We start from the raw sequence: 26734 nt of genomic DNA, 5'->3' as shown, positions 1-26734 counted from the left end.
AAAAAAATCATATTGTTATGTATTATTCTTTTAATAACATTATAGCTGATAAATATAGCCAATGATAAAGAGCAAAATTGCTTTTATTGCCCAAACAAGCACATCATCCATAAATGCTCTGTACATTTCAAAGTATTTTTGTAAAAAAAAAATGCAATATACTTTGAAATAAAAAGAAAATAAATGGACATTTGAAGGGTCAGAACTGTTTTTTGCTTTTGTCATGATAACAATAGTGCTGTTTAGAATTTGGTTAATTCACAACTATTAGATATTAAATTATCCATCTTTGCTCATTACATCCAAGAAATTGTTTAGACCATGTCATTATCGGTTATTGGATTTGGCTGAAAAAAATCTATATTGTGCATCCCTATTAATTATGTTTGGGAACTTAGATATTCCTTTGTGTGTTAAGAGAACACTTGCATTGACTCTTGACCTCATTCTTAATCAGAAAATATTTACATTTATTTCTTTACATGAGTAACTCAAAGGTCTGTGTCATTTATATACAGTCATGGAAAAAATGATTAGACCACCCTTGTTTTCTTCAATTTCTTGTTTATTGTAATGCCTGGTACAACTAAAGGTACATTGTTTGGACAAATATAATGATAACAACAATATCTCATAAGAGTTTAATTTAATAGCTGATATCTAGACATTTTCTATGGTTTTCTTGATAATAACCAAAATCAAGAACACCATGGAAAATGAGAGATCAGCTAGATATCAGCTCTTAAATTAATGTCTTATGAGCTGTTTTTGTCGTTGTCATTATATTTGTCCAAACAAATGTACCTTTAGTTGTACCAGGCATTAAAATGAACAAGAAATTGAAGAAAACAGTTTTCCACGACTGTCCATGATGGGGCACAATCCTATTTATAACTTACAACCTTAAATCTTATTTTTTCTTCTCGACTGTCTTTCAACCAACACTAAATTACAGGATATTTATTTTCACAGACAAAAAATGAAATCCCAAATTCAAATTAGCATTGCTTTTTTAAATATGATTATTAATATAATTGTTATCTAATGTTTTTTTCTGAATTCCCATTACACCTTTTCAGTAAGGGGAGGACTGGAGTCTGTGAGGTGATGGTGTTAAATACATGTGGTCCACTACACACAAAATTAGTTATAGGGAGGCAGACTAGCCGAGACAGAATAATTACCTGTAGCTGAAATTAGATCAGCCCATTTGTTGAGCTTGCGGGTTCTTACTCTCTTAATGGCTTTTCTTTTTTCCTTCATCATCTGGGCTCGAATGAGACTGTATTTTGCCATCAGGTCAGGGGAAAAAAACGTCCCTACTTCTTCCATTGTCACACACAGCTCTGAACGGTGTGCTGAGCTAATGAAACTCTAAAATATAAGGTACCTCTCAGGACGGGGCTTACATTATAAATGCACCAATACTTGTGCTTAAAAGCAGAATTTAATTGGGGCTTTAATTATTACCACACACATATGCACTCCGGGCGGGATTAAAATCACTGACCAGCACATGCAATATTAAAATCACCCAACCTCCCCTAGAGAAATGAATTTGGTTTGAATGGGGCTCATTCTTTTTTACCAATATACATAAGATTAGATTCAGATGGGAGGGTACTGTGTCTTCCCAGGGGAGAATCTTTGACATTTGTAGCATGTGTCTCAAAATACTGTGAAAACTCTTGATAGGGTTGTAGCTTATTTGAGGTATATGCAGTACATGGTGTAGCTACAATGCCCAACAATAACGCGAATACATTTTCATCCTCCACATTTGTTTCTCAAAAACAAGCCAATTTATGATTTGTAAGAGTATCTTCATTTGGATTAATATCACTATCAGATTAATATCAGTCTGTCAAGCATCTTCTCACAATCTTTGGGAAAGCACACAATAGCTGCTCCCACATCAGAGAGCCAGGAGAGAAGTACTGGAGAGCTTTGTGTCTCCAAATAGAAGAGTTTCTGCCATAGTCTATGAATCCCAGTGAAAAGACTTGGACAGTGTGCATTATCTTCTACTGGCTACCAGCTCAGTGTGTGGCCCATGTATTCCCCTCCTTCGGTTTCCCCGCTCCCTCCTCATTTGCTCTGGACCCCTGTGCCCTCTCCTGTGCCTTATCAGAGGCCCTTTGGTCTTCCAGTCTATCTGTATGCAGGCCCCCTGTCCCCGTCGGCCTCCACACCACAGCCCCTGCAACATTCAGCAGAAAAGCCTTTTTTTCTTGACTCAATCCCTTCGTGGTTTGTGCATGTGTGTGTGCGCGTGTGTTAGTGTATGATAGAGGTGTGTGGGTCATTCTATTTGAGAGAGCTGTTAAAGCGGGTGTGACAGGAGCGCCTGTGTTATGCTGACCATCCAGTTTCAGTGATTTCTCACCTCCGCAGCTCAGCAGAATGAAAAGACGGCAGGCTATGGTTCCTGTCTCCATTACTTCCCCTGATATATAAGTGGATACATCTGGTATTTATGAGGGCGCTTGTGTTAGAGGGTTGGTGTGTGGAATGGCACTAGGATCATCACACTTATGCTGTCTTTAAGGTTAATTAACACTGATTGTGTCAACAACAAAGTAATGTGAATAAAATCATAATTCAGTGTTAAAAATAGAGAATATAGAAATATTGGTTTTGCATTAATGAGGGAGATATGCAGCTGATCATTCATTATGTATCAGTGCTTTTCATCTCATGTAAAAAGCAGAAAAATGGCAAAAAAAAAAAAAAGAGGCTAATAACGATCTCAGCATATACATCTGACTTTCTTAGTGCTTTTGGTGTTTGTGCGTCCTCTGTTCTTGACACACACAAAGAGAAGCGAGTACGAGTGGCTTCCAGGCATCGGTCAGCTGTACTTTGCTGTTTCTTTTTCTCTCTATCAACCATGGTGTCTGCTCCAAACCACTTTGACTAAGTAAAGACTGCACTGCTGCCACTTTTTCTGTGGCACTAAAGAGAAGTTACTCTTTTAAAAGGCAAATTTAGGATCAATTTGCTTCCCACAAACCCCCAGCCTAACCATAAGGGCTGATGTCTTGCCAAACTGATCTTTGATTAATGTTGGATAAGGTGATGAATGTTAGTCGGGCTGATTGGAAGGCCCTGACCCTGCTCAGGCTTGAGAGATGCCAAGAGGGAGTGTAGCTCTGGCTAAGAGCCTTACACAAGGAAGATGAGAAGCGATAGCGGTTAATTGATTCTCTCTCAGGGGTGACAAGGCCTGGACAGGTAGACTCCAGCTCTTTTGATCAGGATGCGGTAAAGTAGCGGTTAGATGGTGTGAAACTGGATCAGACTGTCAGAATGAAATGGAGCAGAGAGGGGACTTTGTGTCAGAGCAGTCAGGCCAGAGAGCAGGCTGGAATTAGTCCTCTCGCTGTATCTTGAGTCTGACTCATGGGCTCAGAGTTGGCACACAACCCTTCTGCCTGCCGCCGGCCCCATTCATGTAGACTCAGAGGCCAGGCTGATAAGATCCTCTTAGGTTGAGTCATTTTGTGGACAACTATACCCACACATTCAGTCGTCCACACATTCAAGAGATACGATTCTCTTAATGTGGGTGAATTGGCACGAGTCTGAAGGTGGAACACGGGTGAATGTGTTCCTGACAGACAGTTCCACGGCAAATCCTCGAAGATGATCTGTAGGATTTTTGAAATGTAAGGCTTTTAAAGTGTGTCCAATAAAGTTGTCATCTTTGCACAGCATTCTCCGTGCAGCAAACACATCAAGTTGACAACCAAGAAAAATGCTGCTTTGTCTTGGCATTTGCTTACATTCCCATCACTCCTCATGTCCCTGCATGAGCCAATGACTCTGCACATGTGTGGATATGTGTTGGATGATTGTATACTTTGTTCGCTGTGTGTGAGTGTGTGTGTACAGTGGGTCTTTTTTCTAGTTTAAAAGGAGAGAGAGTGAACTTGGCTCTCCTATCCTTTCCACAGCCCTTCTACATGTGCAATTACATTCCTCCTCTAATAGAGAACAGAGCTCTGCCCCGATCCAGTCGCAATAAAGAGCTACTGTTCCCTTTCTGTGTGTGCTTACATGTGTGTGTGGCCACAACTACCTCTTATCCCTGAGTATTTCCACTCATCTTGTCATCTAGGCTGATTCCATATAGGAAGTTGATTACAGATTGATTGGGCTCATGTTTCCCACTAATAAGTCCTGGATCAGCCTGGGGTTCTGTTTTGAGAGTTTGAGGGAGACTTAGAACAATAAGCATCTTGTCCAGTCGGTGCATACGTGGGTTATCCGCACGGCAAGGGCTCGGTCATGCAGATGCCAGGCTGTAGGAGCCTGTATGAGCAGGTGAACTGTTAACTTTCTATGAGTTATCTCTAGCTTCAAGTGAAAGCATAAAACCAAAGAAAATGTTGTATTGTCCCAATGTATCCAGTCATAATCTGTTCAGCTAACTTGCTATCTAGCACTGGTACCTAGGTAGTTAATTATATCATGCTTTATTTTACTTAGTTTAGGGAACATTTAGCATATTAGCGCTGTAATCTCACACACCAGTATTCTTTTAAGCTTGTTACGGCTTCCTGCATGGCCGGGCATACAATTTAGTTGGTCAGACCTCCACTTTCCTCCCTGAAATATCTCAGAATATTACAACCCCGATTCCAAACAAGTTTCAACATAACAAAGAAACAGAATGCAATTCTACCTACATTCAATTGACAATGTAAAGATAATATATTTATTGCACAAACTGGGAAACGTTCAGGTTTTTTTTGTAAATTTGATGATTCTGTTTTTATTTACATTTTACATAGCTCTCCATTTTTTTGGTAATCAGGCTTGTAGATTGATTACCATGACATTTTTAAAATATATTAATGAAATTAGGTTTTTTGGTGAACCTTTTGACTTTTCCTCTCGTGCCTCCATGAGGTTATCATAAGTGGTTTTGCGTGGAGTAGCTTGATAACTATAGAAGGGATTACCATGACATTTGAAACAAATATTCATGATACCAAGAAGATAAATCCTAATGACCAAGGTAAAAAATATGTCAATATATCTAATACTTTATGAGTTAACACTTAAGATAATAAGATTAATGACATTTCCATTAGCCTCAACTGTACTTTGTGTTTCACACTAATTAGCAAATGTTTAATTAGCTTTAACCTTCAACACCAGCATAGTAGCATGGTGAGGTTTTCTGAAAGTGCTTGGAAAATATTATCTCGTTCACTAGGTCTGATCACTGTCTGTTCGGGAGTCGTGATGTTTTCCCTAAGCCCTAACCTGTCCCTGCCACTCATTTGCTCATCTCCACCTCCTCTTGTAGTTCATGTTGAGCTCCCCAGTCTAGCCGGAGGCAGAGTATGGGAGTATGCTCCTTCTATTAGCTTGTTTGTTTTTCATCTGACAACAGGCTCGTCCCAAAAGGTGCTGTCTCATTCCTTTGGATGCCACTCACTCGGTTTCAACAATAAAAGCTTTATACATGTCCCCGACCATTACCTGAACTGTACATCCCCTCTCTCTTGAACAAAGCATTCAGTCATGACTCAGTCAAATAATCATTATGGCTCCTTAAGTACCTGTGTGGAGAGGAGGAACTGGCAGTCAGAGTTGAGGAATGTGCTTCAATAAAGCTGCCTTTGAATGCTTGCTCAGGAAATGTCATAACAGCAGGTGAAAAAAATAAGACAGGACAGATTAGTTTTGCAGCTGCCAGTGGCAAGCAGCCATCAGTACACCTGATGGTCGAGCAGAGGGGTCTTTCCCACTCTGAGGGAAATGGACCATAGCATATTGTTACTCTAAAAAGTCACATCAGAAAGTATCACTGTAAATCATGGTTTGTTGCCATGTCTAATAGTCCAATGTATTATCCAGGGTAAACCGTTATCCACCTTCATGTGTACAAACTTCGAAGTTTAAAGTACTTTATCTTTTTTAACTATCACTATTTCCCCTGAAGAAATCAAAACCAAAACTAAAATTGTCTCTCTAACAAGTATCATCTGTGTAGCCAAAGCCTAATATAGCTTCTGTGCCATCGTCATGCTCCATTGTCATCTAAAAGCTATTAAAAACACATAAAAGAGTTGTACTGTTGCAGCGGGAGGCATATTTCTTCGACAATGAACATGGCCAGCCTAGTTTGTTCTGAAACAACTCTGTGACTGCATTTTCAATCTCTAAAGGCTTAGCTCCATGTTGGGCAGACATCCCTGCTCTTGGTACTTTTATGTGTTTTTAATAGTTGTTGGACTACAAGTTTGGAGTTTTATGGCACAGAGGCATAAGCTATAATAAAAGGATAATATAATATCAGGCCTGTCCTTTAAAGCCCCTGTGTGGATTTGAAACATTCTGACTTTGGGGACGCCAAGAGGTAATATCGAAAAAGACTCTGTGGCAGGCTGCGGTGCACAGATTGGAAGGCTAAAAGCAACACATAGACTGCACCGATTTTCAACTTTATTGTCGGATTTTTCCACAAGCTTATCATTTAAAATATTCTAAAATCATATTGAAATTCTACACAGGGGATTTAAAAGGGCAAACATAGTGTCAAGCTCTCATAGAGTGGCCCTTTATCTGTTCATCTCAACCCTGTTCTCAGTGTCTGTGAGTGACAGACTGTGGACAGCAGAAGGTTGTCAGGCTGACAGACCACCATCACACAGCCCCACCACCCCCACCTGCACGCTACTTACACCCTGCCAGGCCAGCACCCCCTTCAATTACAGGCTAGAACAACAAACCAGACCAGCATCATCCCCCTGTCAACTGCCATACATTCATACGGGTTCAGGCACACATACAGCCTTCTGCAAACATACATAAACACAAAGATTTGACTCCTGCAGTGGAATTGAAATTATACCTACTATAGCTGCTGTATTGATTCAGCTTTACAATAGGAAGGTGTAGCTCTCTGTACATTTATTGCAACCATATATTCATACACAGGTTGTGGATGCACAATAGCACAGTTATGCAGATGCACATACACACACACACACACACACACACACACACACACAGAGTATGGTTTAAACATATATACACACAGGGAGAAAACATCTCATGAATATTGAACAAGTTTTGAGGGTTCCAACTGAATGCACACCTCTGTGTACTGTGTGTCATTGTTGAATAATTGATCCTCCTCCTTGCAATCTCCATTTGTCAGAATGAACAGTTGTGCCTCTGTCTTCCTCTCCGGGAGAAAATACGCTTTCCACGTCTACAGTTGGAATAGTGAAGCATGTCTTATTTGTCACAGGGTTAATGTTTTCTCCAAATTTGCGGTATTTGCATTAAATGCTGAACAGGTAACTTTAATTTCATGATGTTGCATCTTTGTTGACAGGTATGAGATCAAGTATGACAAGGAGGACTATGTGCTGAGAGTGAAGAAAGCTTCCATTAACGACGAGGGCACGTTCACCTGTGGGGCAGAAAACCGCGTGGGCAAGCTGGAGGCCTCCGCCACTCTCACAGTCAGAGGTACGAAACCCCCTTTGTTCTTTGTTATTTTACAGAAGTCACGGACCATTGAGGTTATTGTTCTTGTACACCAATATGAGGTTTAGATTGGCAGTTTACTCCGTAGGGTTCTTTTTACACAAATGGAAATCCAGAATGCTGACTCTCCCAGCCAAGAAAGATGTAGACAGTCTATGAATCTGTTTAATTATTTACATTTCCGAGTGCAGCGCCGACACACTGACACCCTCCTCCCCCAGCCGGGGTGGTCTGCTAGCCACGCTACCCTCCATGCTGTAACCACCCAGTCAGCAAAGCCATTTCACAGATTACTGGTGCACACCAGCAGTCCCACACCTGGGGTTTGCAAGGTTAATAAAAACATTCTAGCCATAATTTTCCCCTCTTTTCACCACTCTTCTTCCCATTAAACCCAAGTGTTTAAGGTCTCTGTGGGGTGCTTTACAGAGACACAGGGGGGCAGATGTAGATAAAACAAGGTTTGGGTTGGCTTCTCTTTTGGAAAGGTGGATTTGTAGAAGTAGCATGTTGGTGTTTTACCTAAGGATGAGAACACATACAGTAACACAGAGGGAACAACTACCTGCACCAACTCATCTGGATCAGAAGCTCCTCTGGATGAAAGCCACATGCTGTCTTCACTTTGAAGAATTTTTTGCTCTCTCTCTCTCTCTCTCTTACTCCAGCTTTCTTTTTTCTGCTCTCTCCATCAGCACTAGTGATAAAAACGCCTTCACCTTGCTATTACAAACACACACCATCCGTAGAATGGTAGATTTCATTAAAGCAGGCAGTGAAGGTCCAGCAGTGTATTTGTCTTTGATGAGTAGAATTTGATGCCCCTTCAATTGAAGATCTTTGACCACCAAGGGGCGCTCATACCAGACTGTCTGTCCATATCTGTGAAACAGAGACATTGAGCTCATCAATAAAACTGTCCAGGGGACAGTGGACAAAAGCTACTGGGTCCTCTCTGCCTTGCTTACCCTGTGCCAGAAATGTGCTGGCCCCAACACAACATGTCATTCATTCTGACTTTGATTTCTTTTTGTCTTATTTTATTATGTTTTTTTGTTTGTTTGTTTGTCTTCTGTTGTTTTATATGTTTGTGTGTCTGTGTTTTAATTTATTTTCTTTTATATATCCACTCCTCCATTGTTGTGTCTCCAGCTCGCCCTGTAGGTAAGTACCCATCCTTCTGATTTGATTCCATCCTGCATGCCCCTGTCCATTCACATTACTGCATTTGACTGCTTGACAATCAACTTCCAATGCTTTAACATTACTGTATTCAACTAACACAGGTGACACATCACATTGTGGACCCTTATTGTTTGCAAGTAGTGTTGTAGTCTATGAAGATTTTAGAGCTCTGCCTTTATTACTAAGACACTAATGGCCTATAACACCAGGTCTGTTTGTTCACTGAATATGATACGTAGGCAGCATTATCAAAGCAGCCAGCTGCACTTATTGTGTTTGCAGCAACTTAACAGAACTCAGAGACAAAGGGAAGAGAACCAAGGGACGCTTTTGAACTTGATCTAACATGATGTTATCATAGGTAAACTTGTCCAAGCAATTCTTTAGATAAAGAAAACATTACTGTATATCCTTTTGTGTTTAAATTGCACAATGTAAACAACAGCAACAAAATATACCAAATAACTGACTTTATTTCTATCACTTACACTACTATCTCTACTGGAAGCTGATGGAACTAATTTTGCTTTCATCGCCACCATGCAGCACCATAGATTTATGTAGAACTACATTAACTCCAAAAAACACATTTCTGTTACCCATGAAGCTCTAAACTGACATCTCTTTAGATTAGGGCTGCACGATTCTGGAAAAAATGTGAATCACGATTTTTCTGCTTAGAATTGAGATCACGATTCTCTGGCACAATTTTTTTTCACAAAATGTTTGTTGCACTGATGAACTTTGACAAAACAAAAAAACAGTGCTTTGGCAAGGGCATATTAGTAGTTAAATCATTGGAAGATAAATTACTTTAACAAAAATAAAAAATAAAAATTGAGACATGCAGGTGATAACAACTTCCCCCTATCATCATATGCACATCAAACAGTCTGATTTCCTTAGAACGTAGAGTGTATGTTGTACAGTGTTTATTGGGGCCATATCTTTGGCTAGGTGATATGTGATAGCTGCTGTGATCTCCTTATGTCTACTGGAGTTTAATGGGTATGCCGTCACATTGTACAAGGTTATCCGGTTATTGACGTCTGTGTTTGTTTCTTGCCTTGTACGGCTTCATCATGCTGTACTTTGTGGTGACGTTTAAGGTGATTGTAGAGATTTGTAGTGTTGCCTTGCGGCGCCGCAATGAGGGCAAAACATACGCTACAATGCACCTCACACTGTTTGTCATCGTCTGGCTGAAATCCGAAATACTTCCACACCGCCGAATGTGAACCTTTTTTGGGCACGAGGTCGGTTCGGGACGGTGGGTGACTCTCGCCACTACAGCTTTGGTTTTCTTCGGCATCCATTCAACCCTCCTTACCGGCGACTTTCCTCCGCTTTAGCTCACTCTTTCCAAAACGCTCAACTGCAGGCGGGCGTCCTCCACTGAATCACGTGTTAACGTAAAGATGCTTTACCATTGGTTGAGGGAGGAGGCAGCAGCAGTGCTGCGTTTGGGGGCGCTTGAAAAAATCCGGGAGATAATAGGAGCATTTTTTTCTGATGCAGCTCCAGGTATAAAATGCTTCAGAATCGACGTGTGTAGAAATTAGATCACGTGTATGTGCGAATCGAGATCGCGATTTTTTAACGATTTATCGTGCAGCCCTACTTTAGATTCTAGATGCTGTCCTTAACAATGACTGAGTGGGCTGGCAGTCTAATAGTCTCAGACATTGTCATCTCATATGGTCCAGCACGTCTTTAACTTGCAAGTCTTGAGGCCATCTGGGGATTTTTGGAACGCAAAGCTGAGATCTGTTTGTTTTGGACGAGTTCCTCTCCTTCTGAGCCCCGCAACACAGAGCTCTGAATCTCATTGTATTTCCCTTCAGATAGGGAGAAGGTCAAGGCAGATCCAAATATGATACACTGAAGATGGTAAATTGTTAGAGGAAGTTAGTGAAAATGGGCATCCGGAGAGAAAGGTGTGCTTTTCAAGAGTCGTAACAGGAGGAATGCAGGAACGAGAAACATGCATGAGGACAAAGAAGGGAGAGGAAAAGAATGGCAGAAGTGTGTGTCGAGACAGGCTTGACTGGCAGAAAAACCCAGACACTGCTTCAGTGGCAGGACTTCGGTTGCCAAAACAGCAGTGGCTGTTCTGCAATTGTCAAACTGTCAGCTTTCAAGAAGATGGAGGAAATTACACATTCACTCTGCCTGTGGGAAGAGACAGTAATTGCCGACGACTTCTGAATAAAATATGATTGAACGTGGGATTTTAAAGGAGGAAGAAATGCTTCTTAGTTTGTGTCTGGGTGTATTGAATGGATGTCTGTCTCTCTGTCCATTTGTTCTTTTCACCCTGACTCCTGTTTTTATACTGAGCCCTCTCCTAACCAGGCAGATGTGGCTTGTCATGAATTAAATATGGGCGCCTGATCATGTGTTTCCTTAGGAGGGGACAGGAAGGAGCCTCTCACATGTCATTAAGGGTCTCTGAATCAAAAACAGAGCCCTGAGTGTGAGTTAGCCCTGAGCCAAACTGTGAAGCTGTCACACACCGGCTTCCTCTTGATTTGTCAGAGTTTTTGATCTGTTCTTCTCTGTGGGCCTCCCTCTCCTTCTTTAAGTCCACCTTCCTCACAGTTCCCATGAGTATTTTATTCCTTTTCCAATGTAATTTAAAGGGAGATTGAAGTAGTGCCACAGGTATTGAAGGAGCCCAAGATTAATTCCAGGACACCAGGAGAAGCTACGGTTTGGCTGATAGATAATTTACTCACATTTAAACAGTGGAGTTGATATGGTATCAGTTGTTTGTTGAAGTGCAGGAGGAAACATGCTTGCTTGATTAGGGTTCCTTGGTTACAAAAAGAAGGATGATGTCAAGATATTTGTTTCACAAGCAGATTTTTATTTTTATTTTATTAGGTTTGGTGAAATGTAGCTGAACAAGAAATTCTTGTTTGTGACATCCAGCTGCAAACAATCATTTATACAAGCAAAAGCCATTATAAACCTCAAAAACATTCACATAACGCAATTCTGTTTGACAGTATTTAGCATCATAAATATGGAAATATGTGGGTAAACTCTTCTGCAAAACGAAATCAACAGGAGCCAATTAAAACAGGAAAAAAGGAGTCACTTATGAAGAGAGTGTGAGAAAGGACAAGCCTGGGAGTTGCGGTGATAGGGACCAGTCTGCAAGGTGTTTTTAGTGAGTAGTTGCAGCGTGTGGGATGCAACAGAGCAGAGGAAGTGAAGGGAGGGAACTGAGTCCTTGCCAGAGTGTGATTTAGGAGCTCTGTATCAGGCCCAGCATTGTGAGAGCCACAAGATATCCAAGCTGCAGAAGGCCAAACGGGAAGGCAGTAAATCTGTAGCCATCTGTACCATTCCCAACTGTGTGTATCTTTGACAAATACACACCCCCAAAAAGGGATTACATGGAGAAACCAGCCAAATGGGAAGAGTTTGGCCTTACTGGAACCAGCTGGCTTGTCAGTGGAAGGACTTACAAAGAAATCAAAAGAAACATAAAGGGTGCAAGATGTTGCACTGCAACAATTCAGATTTTTTTTTTTTGTCATAGAATTTTACAACAATCAGGAAAATAATTCTTAATATTTAATTTTGTTTGCCTACAGAAAATAGCCTGTTGTATCCATTGCCTGCACTTACTCTTTAATTTGTTGACTTTCATTATCACTGCAGTAACCATGTTTCCTCCTGTAAGAAGTGTGTCATTGTTTTATCTTGGCAAACATGATTCTTATCAACATGGGATTTAGACCCCCAGTGACCATCATAGAATAAACAAGTAGAGGGTCATGCAGTAAATTAACCTCAGGTCAAAGAGACATTTTCAGATATAGGCGTAATTGTGGTAAATTCTGCAGCTGTACTTATTATAATTATCATATCCCAACTGTGTGAGGAATGTGAGGTTACTGATAGTTCACAAATATGAAAAGGATGAAAATGTGCCCTTTGCTTTTACCCTGTAACTTGTGATTATTTATGATAAAAACTGAAAAAATACCATCTGTTGGTGTAAAGTAGTACATTTAATCATGGGAACTAAATCACATTATATCCCATTATTATCCCAGCTTTGCTAGTTAAAAGTCCTGTCAAGAGTCATGTGGACTGTGAGGAAGCGGTGGTGTAAAATCTTGCTTGCCCTACCATCAGGGAATGGTCAGGGAGCGAAGACGGCCAACTCTATTCTCCAAAAGGACTTGTATCTAATCTCTCGACTCCTTTCTCTTTATTATCGAACTGCATCTGCCAAGTTGTCAGTCAGAAATGTCTCACTCTGTCTCGACTGCGAGTGTGTGACAACTGGTCTGGCTCCTGATGGAGTCGTGAATATTGACTGAGAAAGCTTCACACTACGATTTCAGACTTTGATAGCTTTTCAAGCCTCTTCTCTTTTTGATGGAGAGGTGTGAGCTTGAAGTGTGGTAAACACAGAACTAGCCTTTTCTGTCTCTCACTTCACGTTGATACAACTTTTGATCAGAAGTACTGAACCACCTCAGATCATGACTTTTATATGAGATGCACTGTGATGCAGACTTAATGTTACATACGGAAAGTCAGAGAAGATTAACCCCTAAATGTCCGTACATGTTCATAGTGGGCATGGGTGTGCCTTTGTGTTGTCTCAGATCTATATGCCATTGTGACCAAGGCCTCCCCGTGTGAATGCCAATGTGACTGTCATTCATTCAGGCTCAGCCTCACCTGAATGAATGGCCAACCTGGTTACCATGGCAATGATAGTCATTGGTGTCCTTCCTCTGTTCAGAGCCATTAGAGAGCAAAAGACGGATATATTGCTGCATGGAAGCTCTCAACGGCACTCCCATTTTGATTTTACCATGTGGTATATTGCTTGTTGTTGCTTGAAATCCCCAAGCCTTGATTATCTCCAGCCCTGATGTTTGGCCTCACTGTGTACCGCTGCTCTACTAACACTGGTGTCTTTGCCCTTTGACTTCAGCTGCGCCCCAGTTTGTCATCCGTCCAAGGGACCAAATTGTGGCTCAAGGCCGCACAGCCACCTTCCCGTGTGAAACCAAAGGAAACCCTCAGCCTGCTGTCTTCTGGCAGAAGGAGGGGAGTCAGGTAAGCGCAAACAATCTCATGCAACCCAGTGTGTAGAAAACATTTTTATCTTTTTTATTGCTTTTTTTTGCATTATTTCTTACATGTGAAACATATTGCTCTCTTAGTCGGAAGCGTTTGTTATCGGCTGCGCGTCTTGTGTTATCAACACTCAGCACTTTGTTTGGATTCCCTTGGCTGTATGCACAATTGCTGAGTACTTATGAGCCCCCTACCCTGCACACACACACACATGCATACACATAGCACTGCAAACTACACTATCTGTCATCAGTATCTTTACTACAGACACAGATACACCTTTGTTCTCAGGAGCCGCCAAACGACAGTGTGCCTGGCAAAGTGCTAATCGGTTTCCCGTGACCCTGCACTGATAAGAACGATCCTATCCCTCACTCAAGCAGATAACCCATTCAAATACCTGGGTGTCCTCACAACGCTCAACAACAGTGCCAATTAACAGCCTGTTGGGGCTTGTAGATGAGCCAGAGATATGATTCAGCTCTGGCTAAGGTTCAAACACACACGTACACACACTCATAGCCCGCAGGCCAACAATTACAGCAAAGTTCTCTTATAGGAGTGAACAGTAGTGAGACACATGTTCACACAAACATTGGTGTAATACTCACCCACTTTACCCTTTACCAATGTGTGACCTAAAGCTTATGACTCAGTAACATTGAGTAATGTGAACTTGTTGAGATAAGGCAGATTTATAACCTTGTGTGTCTCACATTGTCATTAAAGATGAGCCTTTTGAAATGAATGTTCTACAAACACTTTTCTGCAAGCAGTTGCACGTCCTTGCCATCCCTGCACTTGTGTCTGTCTTTGTGTTCATTGCTGCTTCCTCTGCCTAACCCACACTGACGTACAAAAGGTATGAAGGTATTTGTTGAGAGAACAAATTAAAGCTAATTCAGAACAGTAATTAAATGACAGAAAGAGCTTTTTCTCACACTTGAGGATAATGGGGTGTACATCTCTCATGTGCTACAGATGTGTAGCCTAATTACAAAAAACATAATTTGTTGCATTAAAGTCATTAGATGTAATTAAATCTAGATAATGTATTTGCAGATCATAAGTACAAAAAGAAAGAGCGGCTGCATAGCTAATAAAGAAAGAAGAGGTGATGTTTTGTCATCAGTCGTCTGATCCCGGTTAATTACCCTGAGATGTGTGGAATTGATTACCACTAACTCTTAAGCTATTCTAAAGATACATTTGTTATGTTCTGCATAAGTTCAACTCATACGGGGTGGTCTCTGTGGGTAAAATAGCAGCTCAAAACTGCTGTGGAATTGAAGCAGAAAGGAAAGTAGTCATGAAGCCAACAAGAGCAAAAGTTGCCTTCATAACACAGTGGAGCCTCTGGCTTGGCACGAGAATAAGTATGAAACCAAGTCATCAAACTGTATACATGTTGGGAAGTTTTTGAGGTTGGTTAACCAAGTGATAGATGAAATTGTTCGAACTGCAGCTGTAATAGTTTGATCTGTGTGTATGTGAGTGTGCACAGTATATGTGTGAGTGTGGTGGTGCAGGATGTGTGTGTTTTGTAACATTTCCAGGTTGTACCGGTTCCATGTTCTCACTAATTGGCTGTTTGTACCTCTTCCTGCAGAATTTGCTTTTTCCCAACCAACCCCAGCAGCCTAACAGTCGCTTCTCGGTGTCACCCAGCGGAGACCTCACCATCTCATCAGTGCAGCGGGCAGATGCTGGTTACTATATTTGCCAGGCCCTGACCGTTGCAGGCAGCATCCTCGCCAAGGCTCAACTGGAGGTCACAGATGGTGAGGGAAAACTGACGCGTAACTTCTTCCATGCCAGCACACTAGTACACGCTTTAGCACTTCTGCACTTCTGCAAAAGTGGCGAAGTTGGTGCAAATGTGCATATAAACACGATGTTCTTTCAGTGTGCATGTTTAATTCTATACCACATGCATTTAGACACTAACCCCTCAAAAAACAAATGTATATTAGTTTTTACTCTAGCAACAATGAAATGGGTTAGTAGTTTTTCATGGTAAAGCATTTCTTGCCTTGTCGGGCTAATATGGGCATTTGGAAGTTTAAAAAGTGTATGTAAACATGCAAAGATTGTTATTATATTTTTCTCATTTCATGAGCAGGAATACATTCAGCTGCGTTTTGACAAATTTCAGTAAGCCCATGACCTTCAGCTGCTGTGTTTTTGCAGTACATTCTTTGTTTAATTTTTTTTTATGTCAAAATTTAATTAACATTTTTTACTTTTCCGTTTGGAAAGGATATAAAGCGTTGCCCTTGAGTTCCTTCAAGTTTAATGATCAGCGTTTGGGCGAGTGGGCGAGGTGCAAGTATGTGTGTGAGGGAGGGAGCAAGAGAGATGGGAGACAGAGAGAGAGAAGGGGACATGATTGAGTGAGTGAATGACAATGGTTTTCTGTGGAATGAATAATGTGGACTTCGAGGTGTGGGAGCATCTAATCTGCTCAGCTGTTGTGATGGCAAGATCGACGGCCATCCGTATGTCTGTTGAAGTACCTGGTAGCAGAAAGATTAAATTCACTACACTACACTTTTTTCAACATTTTGTCAGAGGAAGGGACGGTTCTTTTACACACACAAAATTGGTATGTCCTTCAATTGTCTGGAATGATCACATTTTGCAGCCAAGTGCTCTTGCTTATCAACATTTCATTTCGTTTTTTTATAGCAAAAGGCATGTTAGCAGGACGAGTGTAATACTGGTCAAAAGAAAAGGAGGGAGAGGAGGAAACAGTGCAGGAGGGCCAGGGTGAGGTCATGGCCACACCTGCCGCAGTCTTCATGTGATTTACTGCCCCGAGCCCCGACAACAGTCTGTGGAGTTCAAGGAGATCTGTAATGAGAAATTCCTGATCCAGAGACCCAAGGCCTTAGTGGAGCCTTGCCTCCCCCCTCTGTCACTCCTACATGCCATCAACACGTTCATCATGCACATTAGATCCCTGGACCGAGCAGTCTCTTATTCTTGAGCACTAGCTTCTGTCAAAACAAGTCTGTTTTCTCTTAATAAGTCATTCAGGAATCCTAAAAATCACTTAAAAATCTAGAAGCAAACATGGATGCAAATTGTTATTCAGGCTATTTAGTCGTGAAGTAGTTATTCCATATTATAATGTGTCTTTTGAGTGTGTTTCTGTGATGATATTAACTACAGCAAAGGGAGTCCATTGCTAGTGCAGGTTCTTTAAATCCTCTCTTGGCTTAGTTTCTGACTTACATCATCACTTTTGATTAATATGATTGAATTTTGACCTAATATAAACTTTCCAGAGGACTAAAACAATAAGAGAAATGTTGTTGTTGAAATGGATGTGCAACATCTGGCTCCTGGTCGATGATATATCAGGTTTCCGCACATTTTTTTCTCTTTCGTTCTTGTGTGACCCAAAGCAAGCAGTGACCACAACGCAGGAGAAGTGTATTACTTGGAAGCACTTCCTTTTGTCAGATGTAGCTTCTAGAGTGAAAATAGGGGTGAGAACGAGGGTGTGATAATGTGGTGAAAGGTTACTGAGGTAGACTTGGTAATTAGCCCCTGCAGGTCTGACATCATTAATCCATACCTTCTAATTAATGTGGGTTCTGTGATGCCAGGGGGACTCCACATTATTCAACTCTAAATATATAAACTGCCGGTGTGCTAAAGTGCTAACTCTCTCTGAGATCACCTCTGACATAGCCACTATTTCACTGAAGGAACCCACAGGCTTTTTCTGGCACATTATAACAAATGAATTCCCTCATGTAAATGGAATTCATCACAGCATTAGCATTCATTTTTAAAGTGAAATTAGAAGAAAATATTAAAAGATTGTCTTCTCTGATTATTTGGTGTTGAGATTTAAATACATTTCTTCACTTTGTTTAGCCGTCATACGAGTGTCATGAGGTGATTTCAGTAACCAATTGTATTTTAAATTTACCTTTCATTGTGCCCCATGCTTCACATAATGAAGTATTTATCTGAACCACACTGAGTCAATAGGCAAGAGTCTCACCGCTGAACTGTACCACAGAGCCTAGAGTAGTGTATAAAAATAAGGCTACCCAGGCAGTAACTGGAAACTGCTTAGCGTCCCTCTGCCACATCAATGGAAGTAGAAAACACTACTCAGCTGTTCTTTCCCTTCTTCCTGGAAATACAGGATATGGTCATTGTTCTGTGGTGCAATTACAAGACCTGCAGAGAAAATAGTCTACTTTATGATAGATACCCACATCCACCCCCTGTGCATTTTATTATCAATGCTGTCACACAGTTTGTTGTACAGTCAGGGGCCTTATGTGAACACTGATTTCCATCTGAACTTCAAAATCATATGGATTGTTTTTTTCTTCCTGTCACAGTGCTCACAGACAGGCCGCCACCAATCATTCGCCAAGGCCCATCTAATCAGACACTTGGGGTGGACAGTGTGGCACTGTTGAAGTGCCAGGCATCAGGAGACCCCATCCCCTCCATCAGCTGGCTGAAGGATGGGGTCAGTCTGCTGGGGAAGGACGCCCGCATGTCCCTGCAGGAGCTGGGCAGTCTGCAGATCAAAAATGTCAAGGTAAAGGATTTCAACACTGTGCCAATGTTATATTTCAACCCTCATTCCGAAAAAAGTTGGGCTGCTGTGCAAAACACAATACATCCTGGTCAGGGTAAAGAAATAACACATCTGTTTTAGATCACTTCCCAATTTTTTCTGGAATTGGGGTTGTAAGATATTTATGCAGTTAGTGCTGGGCAATATGGCCAAAATCTTCTATTCCAACAAACATTGTTTCAGATCTCAATGCCAATGTATGACTCGGTATAGCATTTTTTTTTGGTAATTCAATGAAAGAATGTTCTGTGTAAAATAACAACATGACAAAGCCTATTTTATAAACTAATTTAATTTGACTTCAGTGCAAAATGGACAGTTTAAAGAGAAATTTAAAGAGAAAAAAACTGACTATGTTGGTATGCATGGACACAAATCCAGAGTAATCAGATTAATTTAACTACATAAGGGTATTCCCACAAGCATACTTCTTTGGTGCACCAAAGAGTTTAACAATAAAGCTGAATGAACGAATGAATTAATGAAATCCTGCATACTGCAATTTATTCTAAGCAACATTTGGGTTCCAAGTGGACCTTTACTCAGAATTTTCCACCAATATTATGCAGAGAGAACAATGTCCTGAGCTGGATGCACTATTCTAGTCTGAGGTAATGGAGCTTAAAGGTTGGAGAAGTCAGAATAACTGAGTGGTACTGTAAAGTGTGATGTAAAAATAAAAAACCCAATTTTAAATGATATTCCTTCAAAATCTTTCACAGATTCTCTGAATTTTTTCAGTTAGTATGTGTTTATTATACATATACATACACATGAATTATTACCCAGCACTATATGCATTTATATGGCCATGCCTGCAACACAGCAGCATATAAGCTTTTAAAGAAGTCAGCATGACATGGCTTGAGCATAACTTTGAGGAGCAGGTACCATAATGCCTTTAAGATATGAATTGGCATCATTGATTTTTTTTTTAATTGTTTGATAGTATCACTTAGAGGCATGGCTCAGCTGTGCAGGGTTGGATGGACTCCAGCTGTTGCATCGAAACATGTATGCATTTACTGATATACACACGCATGTATACACACGTTCACGTTTAGAGTAGATTAAATTTAAAAGGCTCACGTCTTGCTTTCCCCACTCTGAGGCCTCAGTGGAATATCTATTACGCTTGACAAAGCTGCCGACCACTGACATGTTATTTAATAAATGGAAGGAAGGCACAGGGAAAAAAACCAACAAACAACCAAAGTTCCTAAGAGGGATGGAGGGACAAGCCAGCTGTCATCGGTCCAGGGGGTTCCAGCAGCCCACCCTAAATTAATTAGCCTGGCTTTGTTGTGGTCGGCAGGACAGTGGGGAAATAAGGAGGGGGAGTGGAAAACTGATGGAAGGGTGGTGAGTAGAAAATGGAATTCATTAGGAAATTAGCGTCAGCACTTTGAGGCACTCACAAATGACACACAATTTGGCCAGCACAAGGCCAGCTCATGAAGTCCCCCCATCACTTTTCATTGTTTCAGCGATGGAAGATAACATATATTCAGTCATTGCTACTGCTCTTAGGAGGTGCGAAATGAAATGGCGCTAAAAGTGTTATTAGTGGTGTCATTAAGCGCTTGATGCTGTTAGTGTGCGTGTTTTTTTTTTATTCATATATGCATGTGTGTTCTACTTTGCTCCAGCTTTCAGACTCTGGGATTTACACTTGTGTGGCTACCAGCTCCAGCGGTGAAACATCATGGAGTGCTTTCTTGGAAGTCAAAGGTACAAGATGCTGAAATTATTTTATGTATCTTATGTACGAGAAAAACAGGCGTTTTTGAACTTGTCAGCTATAGTTTTCATTTACGAAAGTGGCTTTTTTCTGTCTCCTCTCCATTTAGAATCAGGAGTGACGGTCATGAAAAACCATGATGAGAACGAGCTTCCAGGCCCACCATCTAAACCTCAGGTCACTGATGTCACCAAGAACAGCGTGTCCTTGTCCTGGCAGCCTGGGATGGTTGGAGCATCACCCGTCTCCTCATTTGTCATTGAAGCATTCAGGTTTGTTTTACCAGTAACCGACTCTAAACTAACCAATTAATATCGTTGGTATGTTGTGGATCGCAGGTACAAATATATTGTACCATGTGAAAGACACTGAAAGACATCTTATTCTCTTTGCAGTCAGTCAGTGAGCAACAGCTGGCAAACAGTTGCAGATCATGTTAAAACCACCCAGTTTACCGTCAAAGGTCTCCGTCCCAACACCATCTACCTGTTCATGGTCCGAGCAGTCAACAGCCAGGGCCTGAGTGATCCGAGCCCCATGTCTGATCCTGTCAGAACACAAGGTACTTTACATAACATTAATATGAAATAAATGTGTTTGTCTTTACTGAATACATGTATAATTATTTTCCGAATCTGTCATAATCACATTCACTGGTGGTATGTGGTATTCTTTTTTTGCTGCGTATAATTTCTGTTTCTCCTGATAGGGGAAGGTCACTGCGCTCCCCTTCAAAGTGTGATACTTATCAGCCCCTCTCAGCAATCTGCAGTGAATAGCTATACTGAAACACTGCAGAACTTTTCAGAGGTCAAATTCTCCATCTCAGCCCAGCTCATTAAGGCTACACTTTAGCAATTATGTAAAATAAGCATGTCTACTTTTGGAAGGCCTAACTGAGTTAGTGCTATCCCTGCTATGTTAATGATCATAACTGGAGAAAATGACTGCCTCTAAACCCAAAGAAGATTTGATTACCGTACTGGACAGACCACAGTCTCCAGATTACACTGATATGATAAGTCCCTGGGAAAAATAAATAAATAAAGAGCAACCTTTGGCTAAGCTCTGTCAAATGCAAGCCAAGAGAAAAAAAACAGTCTATTTGAATTGCAGCATGTCTCTCGTGCTGAGGTGAAGGTCTCAAGATGACATAGAAATGTGTTTATTGACAATGGCATGCATTGATGACAAATTGATTTTTCACTTCTTTTTAACTGTGTTTGGCCTGTCTTGCCCCATTAGTGTAGCATTTGATTCATGACCATGTTGGGATGTCTGAATGAAGCTTTTCTGAAATATAATTTCCTCTTGCACTTTTTTTTTCTTCCCTTCAGTAAATAACTCAAAATGTGACTCACTTCAACCACACTCAGTATCTCATACACTGGAGTTTTTCATTACTTGTAACTTGAAACATGTGCATGTGCGAAATGGGAAATGAGCTGGAAAATAGTGTCATAGCGTCCATTCATCTCCCATCCAATATGTCTGGGGTCTCGTATTCAGAGTTCATTTGTTGATGCGGTTGTTCAGTCAGGGCCCAGTAAGTGCAGACATGTCACACATCTAAAGAACTTTGGCAGCACAACTCTCCTTTCTTTTCTCCAAACCAGACAAGAGCCTTAATACAAAATGGAATGAGGTCATTTTAATGCAGATGAAGTTGCTCCTTTTCAAATGAAGTCGTGATCACCGAGTGTACGTTTCTTTGTTGAAACCGATTGGTCTATTCAGTCACTCTTTTACTATTCCACGTCCGATGGTGATGGAGCAAGGTTTATTATAAGGAGTGAAAACCAAGTGGAGGAGAATGGGCAACATTTTATTTTGTGACTTCTCTCCTTTTTTTTTTTTTTTTTTTTCTGATTTTTCTTTCTTTCTCTCTCTTAGATATAAGTCCTCCAGCTCAGGGTGTCGACCACAGACACGTACAGAAGGAGCTTGGTGAGGTCATTGTTCGGTTGCATACTCCTGTTGTCCTGAGTCCCACAACCATTCAGGTCACATGGACGGTAAGTGCAGAAGTGCTTCAGTTTATTTTGGGCAGCTTATCTAATGTTGTTCGATTTGTATGTGGTTTTCTAATCTCTCTGCATTCTTTCTACATCTTTGATTTTGTAAAATCGAGTCATAAAGCCAACATAGATTATATTCAAAGATCTCTCTTTGAAGGCAAAAGGTGCACCTCGAGGCTACCGCTTGTTTTATCTCAGGAAATTTTAGTCCGGTTGTTCCCTAAGCCTGCAGCTTTGAAATACTGTAATTGGTGACTTAAAAGTAACTGAACATCAAATAGCTGAGAAATGGTTTTCTCTTAACCACACTAAACATCACAAGGGATGTCAGAGACATCTGGTCGTTCATCAATCTTCCGTATGCCGTCAGCTGCTCCCCTCTTAAAACAAAGAGTTTGCACAGATAAAGTTAGATTGAAATTAATGTTTGTGTTTAAACTGCAGTTTGTGAATGAGTTTTTACTGTCATAAGATGATTCATTAATCTTCTTTTACACTCGTACAGCCAAACAATGAAAACATGAAAAACACACCTGCTCTTCCACCATACGTTTGCACATATTGTGGTGTTTGCCTCACAGCAACAATCACATTATATCCCAAAATAAGACAGTTATATTTAATGTGAAAAATGTAAAAATAAAAACACAAAAAAACAGCTACAGACTCAGCTAAAATGTTTTTGTTATTTAATTATATGCTAATGAGGACAAAAGGCTTTTTATATTATTCAAAGCTGAGGTGTTCATTCAATATATGTGCTCATTTATTTTGAATGTGGTGCTATGAATCACTCAGATGCAGGTATTTACAGTATACACCTATCACTTTGTGGCATATGGCGCCTGTTTCCATTTTCAAATGAACCACATTAGCAGTTTTCCCGGTGACATGTTTATTGACCCCTGTAATAAGTCTCACCCCAAGACTTGGTAGCTAATTTAATGCTAAGGCATTGCTTTATGATTGTAATGTACAATCGACACAAAACATGGCTACCTAATCAATCAGGGGCCCTTTCAGTAAACAGAGGGGCCACTCTCAGAGAGCTTTTATATTCCCAAATCATTCCATTAATAAAAGTCACGCACCAAGCAGGGGATCCATTTTGCTGATTTACTCCGGCTACACTTGCGAAAAACAGCTGCTTAATATCCCACTTGAAAGCCCTGCTCACTTCTTCTACTGTTAACAAGCCATTACAATGAGTTATGCAGCCATTCCTTCTCTGCATAAATTCTGCATTTTCTGTCTAGCTAAATGGGTCCGAGTTTTAAGGGAGGGGTCCTTTGTGGGTTGCAGGGGGCTATCACACTTGCAGTCTCTCCGTCTTTTCTATGGGACAGATCTGCTGTTATCACCTCCGCTGTGTATTCTCTTCATGTCCCCAAGGTGTCTGTATGTGTTGCTGCATGATATGCTCATACACAGCCCATCTTAGGTGTGGTGGGAGCTGTTTTCCAGCATCACTAGTTAGTATTTATCATACATATGAGACATGCATATGCACTTTAAGGTGGCATTATGGAAAGTCTTTTTAATGGTGGTGGAAACACTTTGGGCTGTGAGCTGGTGTATGAGGTAATGTCAGGGTGTTAATTGAGCTAAGTGTGGCATAGCTGGTGATAAAGGGGCCATTAAACAAGTAATAGCCTCTGAAGTGTCATGAATGCAATCCTGTGAGGAAGAATACATTGCCGAAAAACATCCTTTTTTATTATCTAGTGGCCGGCCCAAGATGGCATCAACCAAACTCCTCTGCATGGTGCTTTTTGCATTAAAATACACCAGTAATCTTTTCTTCATTAACTTTCTCAGGTGGACCGTCAGTCCCAGTTCATTCAGGGTTACAGAGTTCTGTACAGGCAGACATCAGGACTGCCTTCCCCAGGACCCTGGCAGACCCAGGATGTGAAGGTCCCTTCTGAGCGCAGCGTCGTCCTCTCTGCACTCAAAAAGGGCATTGTGTATGAGATCAAGGTCCGTCCTTATTTCAACGAGTTTCAAGGGATGGACAGTGAATCCCGAACAGCACGGACAACTGAAGAAGGTATGAAGAAATAGAACATGCTGAATATTTGTATTTTTTGTTAGGAGCAATACGACATAGTGAGTCCTCTACAGATGTGGACTGACGGGTGACACATGATCCCGTAGGCTGCTTTCATGTTGGTTTTTGCAGTAATATCACAGGCGCCACTGCCCCTCCCTTTGACACTGAGAGTTGAGGGTATATGTGTGAATGCATGTGTTTGTGCATGCATGTTTGTGCCCGTCTGTCTGACCTTCCTGCTGTGCTTTTTTTGTTTATGATTGGTGGTGTTAGTGCCAAACTTCTTGTAATCCATCACCCAGCAGCCACAGGCCTGAGCTGTGATTGGACACAGCACACACTTCCTCCTGCGAAGATGATCTGTCGCCCAAAGCTTGATTCATACAGACTCTGACAAGGCCACAGAGCAGTGTGGCACAATATCACACACACACACACAGGTCTGTGTTTGGATGAATTTACCATTTTGACCAATGCCAAAACAGAAATGCATCCAACAGCATTGAACAAGCATCGCTTCAGCCTTCGAGTCTAGTAACTGAAATTAAATTATGATGTGATCTGAAGTAAAGACACACAATACATGCGTACAGCAGCACAAAGAGACAAATACAGACTCCATATAGTGGAGACAAAGCCCATCTTGCCACAACATATTTAGGCCTGCATGTATAGGAGACAGTTCACATCCTGTCCATGTGACAGGCCCATTTATTTTCCCTTCCTCAGAGGGACCATATCTCCTGTGGCCAGCCAGTGCACGCACTGCTGTAGTGGAACTGCCATCACATTACAGCTGTCCCCAACACACACTCTCACACGTACACACACATACAGAAAAAACATACATGCCGGCACGCCACCTATCCCGAAGGCCTCCAGAACCTACATGTCCCAGCTATTACCAATGCTGATAACACTCCCTGCTTCTGCTCTATCTGCATCACAGTCCCCTCAGAGAGTTCAACCACTTTCTATTTCTGTCACAACCCCGCTGCTCTGCCTGGTCATAGCTGATACACCGTCAAACACACAGCTCTAGGCTCCTCAGAGACCCTGGGACTACTAAGAAGGGCAGCAAGATAAATAGAGAAATCTTGGTCAGAGAGTGATTAAAACTTAGGTTGTCCATTAGCTAACACAATTAGAGAATCCCCAGAGCAGGTTCAGGCGGATGCAGGGTTACAGTATGATCAACGTCTCCGTGCTGTGTCCATCTTTGTAGTCTCCCTCCTCCTTTTTCACACATTCTCTCACTCTCCATCTGGACAGTCATGTCATGGCTGATAAATGAACTCTTGTTGCCATCTGATTCCCACTGAATGATTGTCTAGGAGGGCCCATCTTTATGCAAAATAATGCTTATTTAGGGGGAAAGGAAATCTGTAATGTTTGTATAAATGTTAATTTTTCTGCGACAAATCTTCATCCCCTTTGATGGATATCAGTGGAGAAGGTGCACGGGTTTCCTCCCACACCACTAACTGCTTTACATTAGCTATTGGCTTTGAATATGATATGTTTGTATTTCTTCATCATGCAGCACAGCACTATGTGTACGTGAGAGACAGGGTCACATTCCTGCCTGCCATACATCATTCTGCTAATGGCTCTATTAGGACAGCCTCCGGGGCCTCTATTGAAAAATGTGTATTGTTTAGTACAAATATGCATGATAATAAGCTGCTAAATCATTCATAACATTAACTTTGAACGACATTGTCTCTGATTGCTGCCACATACCCATCTAGCACTTTGTCACCTGGATGTAATGCCGCATTGGAGAGCCCTAAGCATGATGGTTGATCAGATGCTCCCTTGGTAGATTGTTTCTAATCTGGCCAAGGTGTTGGGTTCATCATTGGACCCATTCATCTTCCACCGTGCCAGGGCCTCCTGGCTCTCTGGGGGCCGGTGTGGCCAATCGCGCTGAGGGATGAGCACAGATTTACAGGGTGACACGTGCCATTTTGGATGGAGGCGAGGTGAGGGAGAGGCAGCCCACGAGTAATTGACCTGTCAGTATTCTGCTGTGGTGCCGCTCCCCTGCCAGCATCTGCGGAAATGAGAAAACATTATTTTTAAAACGTTATTTCCAGTTGGGCCAACTGTTATTTATTTTTCCTCTGTTACCCCTTGTGGGGTCAGAAGATTGTGGCCATCAGAATAACAACAGAGTGAGGTTTATGAAAGCTTGGACTTGTCTTGTTTCTATCCACTCTCTGTCTGCCTGTGGATAGAGCCAATTCATTTAGATGTGCCTCGATCTGAAGCTTGCCTCTGATCCTTACCTACTGGCTTTAGTTTCATCTGGCTGATCGATGGAATCAGTCAATATGTTTACTGAGACCTTGTTTCCCTCCCTTGAAATGTATTTTTTTCATATTTCCTTCTCGTCTGCGCTTCATCCTATAAGCTCGTTGACCTGCATGCCACCCTGGCTCAGTCAGTGCTGGAGTCTTAGCTTGACTGAGCGCACTTGCCTGACTGTGCCAGGCCGT

The 26734-nt window shown here is 41.4% G+C and overlaps 1 protein-coding gene across 1 annotated transcript in view; it reads left to right on the top strand.

Moving 5' to 3' along the window:
* Window positions 1-26734, top strand: part of robo2 (roundabout, axon guidance receptor, homolog 2 (Drosophila)) — a 322763-nt gene that overhangs the window by 262885 nt on the left and 33144 nt on the right. Inside the window, exons 8-17 of the mRNA XM_059332190.1 lie at window positions 7358-7494; window positions 8665-8676; window positions 13664-13788; window positions 15419-15590; window positions 18177-18382; window positions 20071-20152; window positions 20272-20434; window positions 20558-20724; window positions 22056-22177; window positions 23999-24230. Coding sequence (XP_059188173.1) covers window positions 7358-7494; window positions 8665-8676; window positions 13664-13788; window positions 15419-15590; window positions 18177-18382; window positions 20071-20152; window positions 20272-20434; window positions 20558-20724; window positions 22056-22177; window positions 23999-24230 — 1418 coding nt within the window. The remainder of the gene's footprint in view (window positions 1-7357; window positions 7495-8664; window positions 8677-13663; window positions 13789-15418; window positions 15591-18176; window positions 18383-20070; window positions 20153-20271; window positions 20435-20557; window positions 20725-22055; window positions 22178-23998; window positions 24231-26734) is intronic.

This window comes from Centropristis striata, chromosome 4, assembly GCF_030273125.1.
Source record: "Centropristis striata isolate RG_2023a ecotype Rhode Island chromosome 4, C.striata_1.0, whole genome shotgun sequence".
Classification (NCBI taxonomy): domain Eukaryota; kingdom Metazoa; phylum Chordata; class Actinopteri; order Perciformes; family Serranidae; genus Centropristis; species Centropristis striata.
Note: the sequence above shows the minus strand (reverse complement) of the source record. Positions and strands in the feature narration are given on the sequence as shown.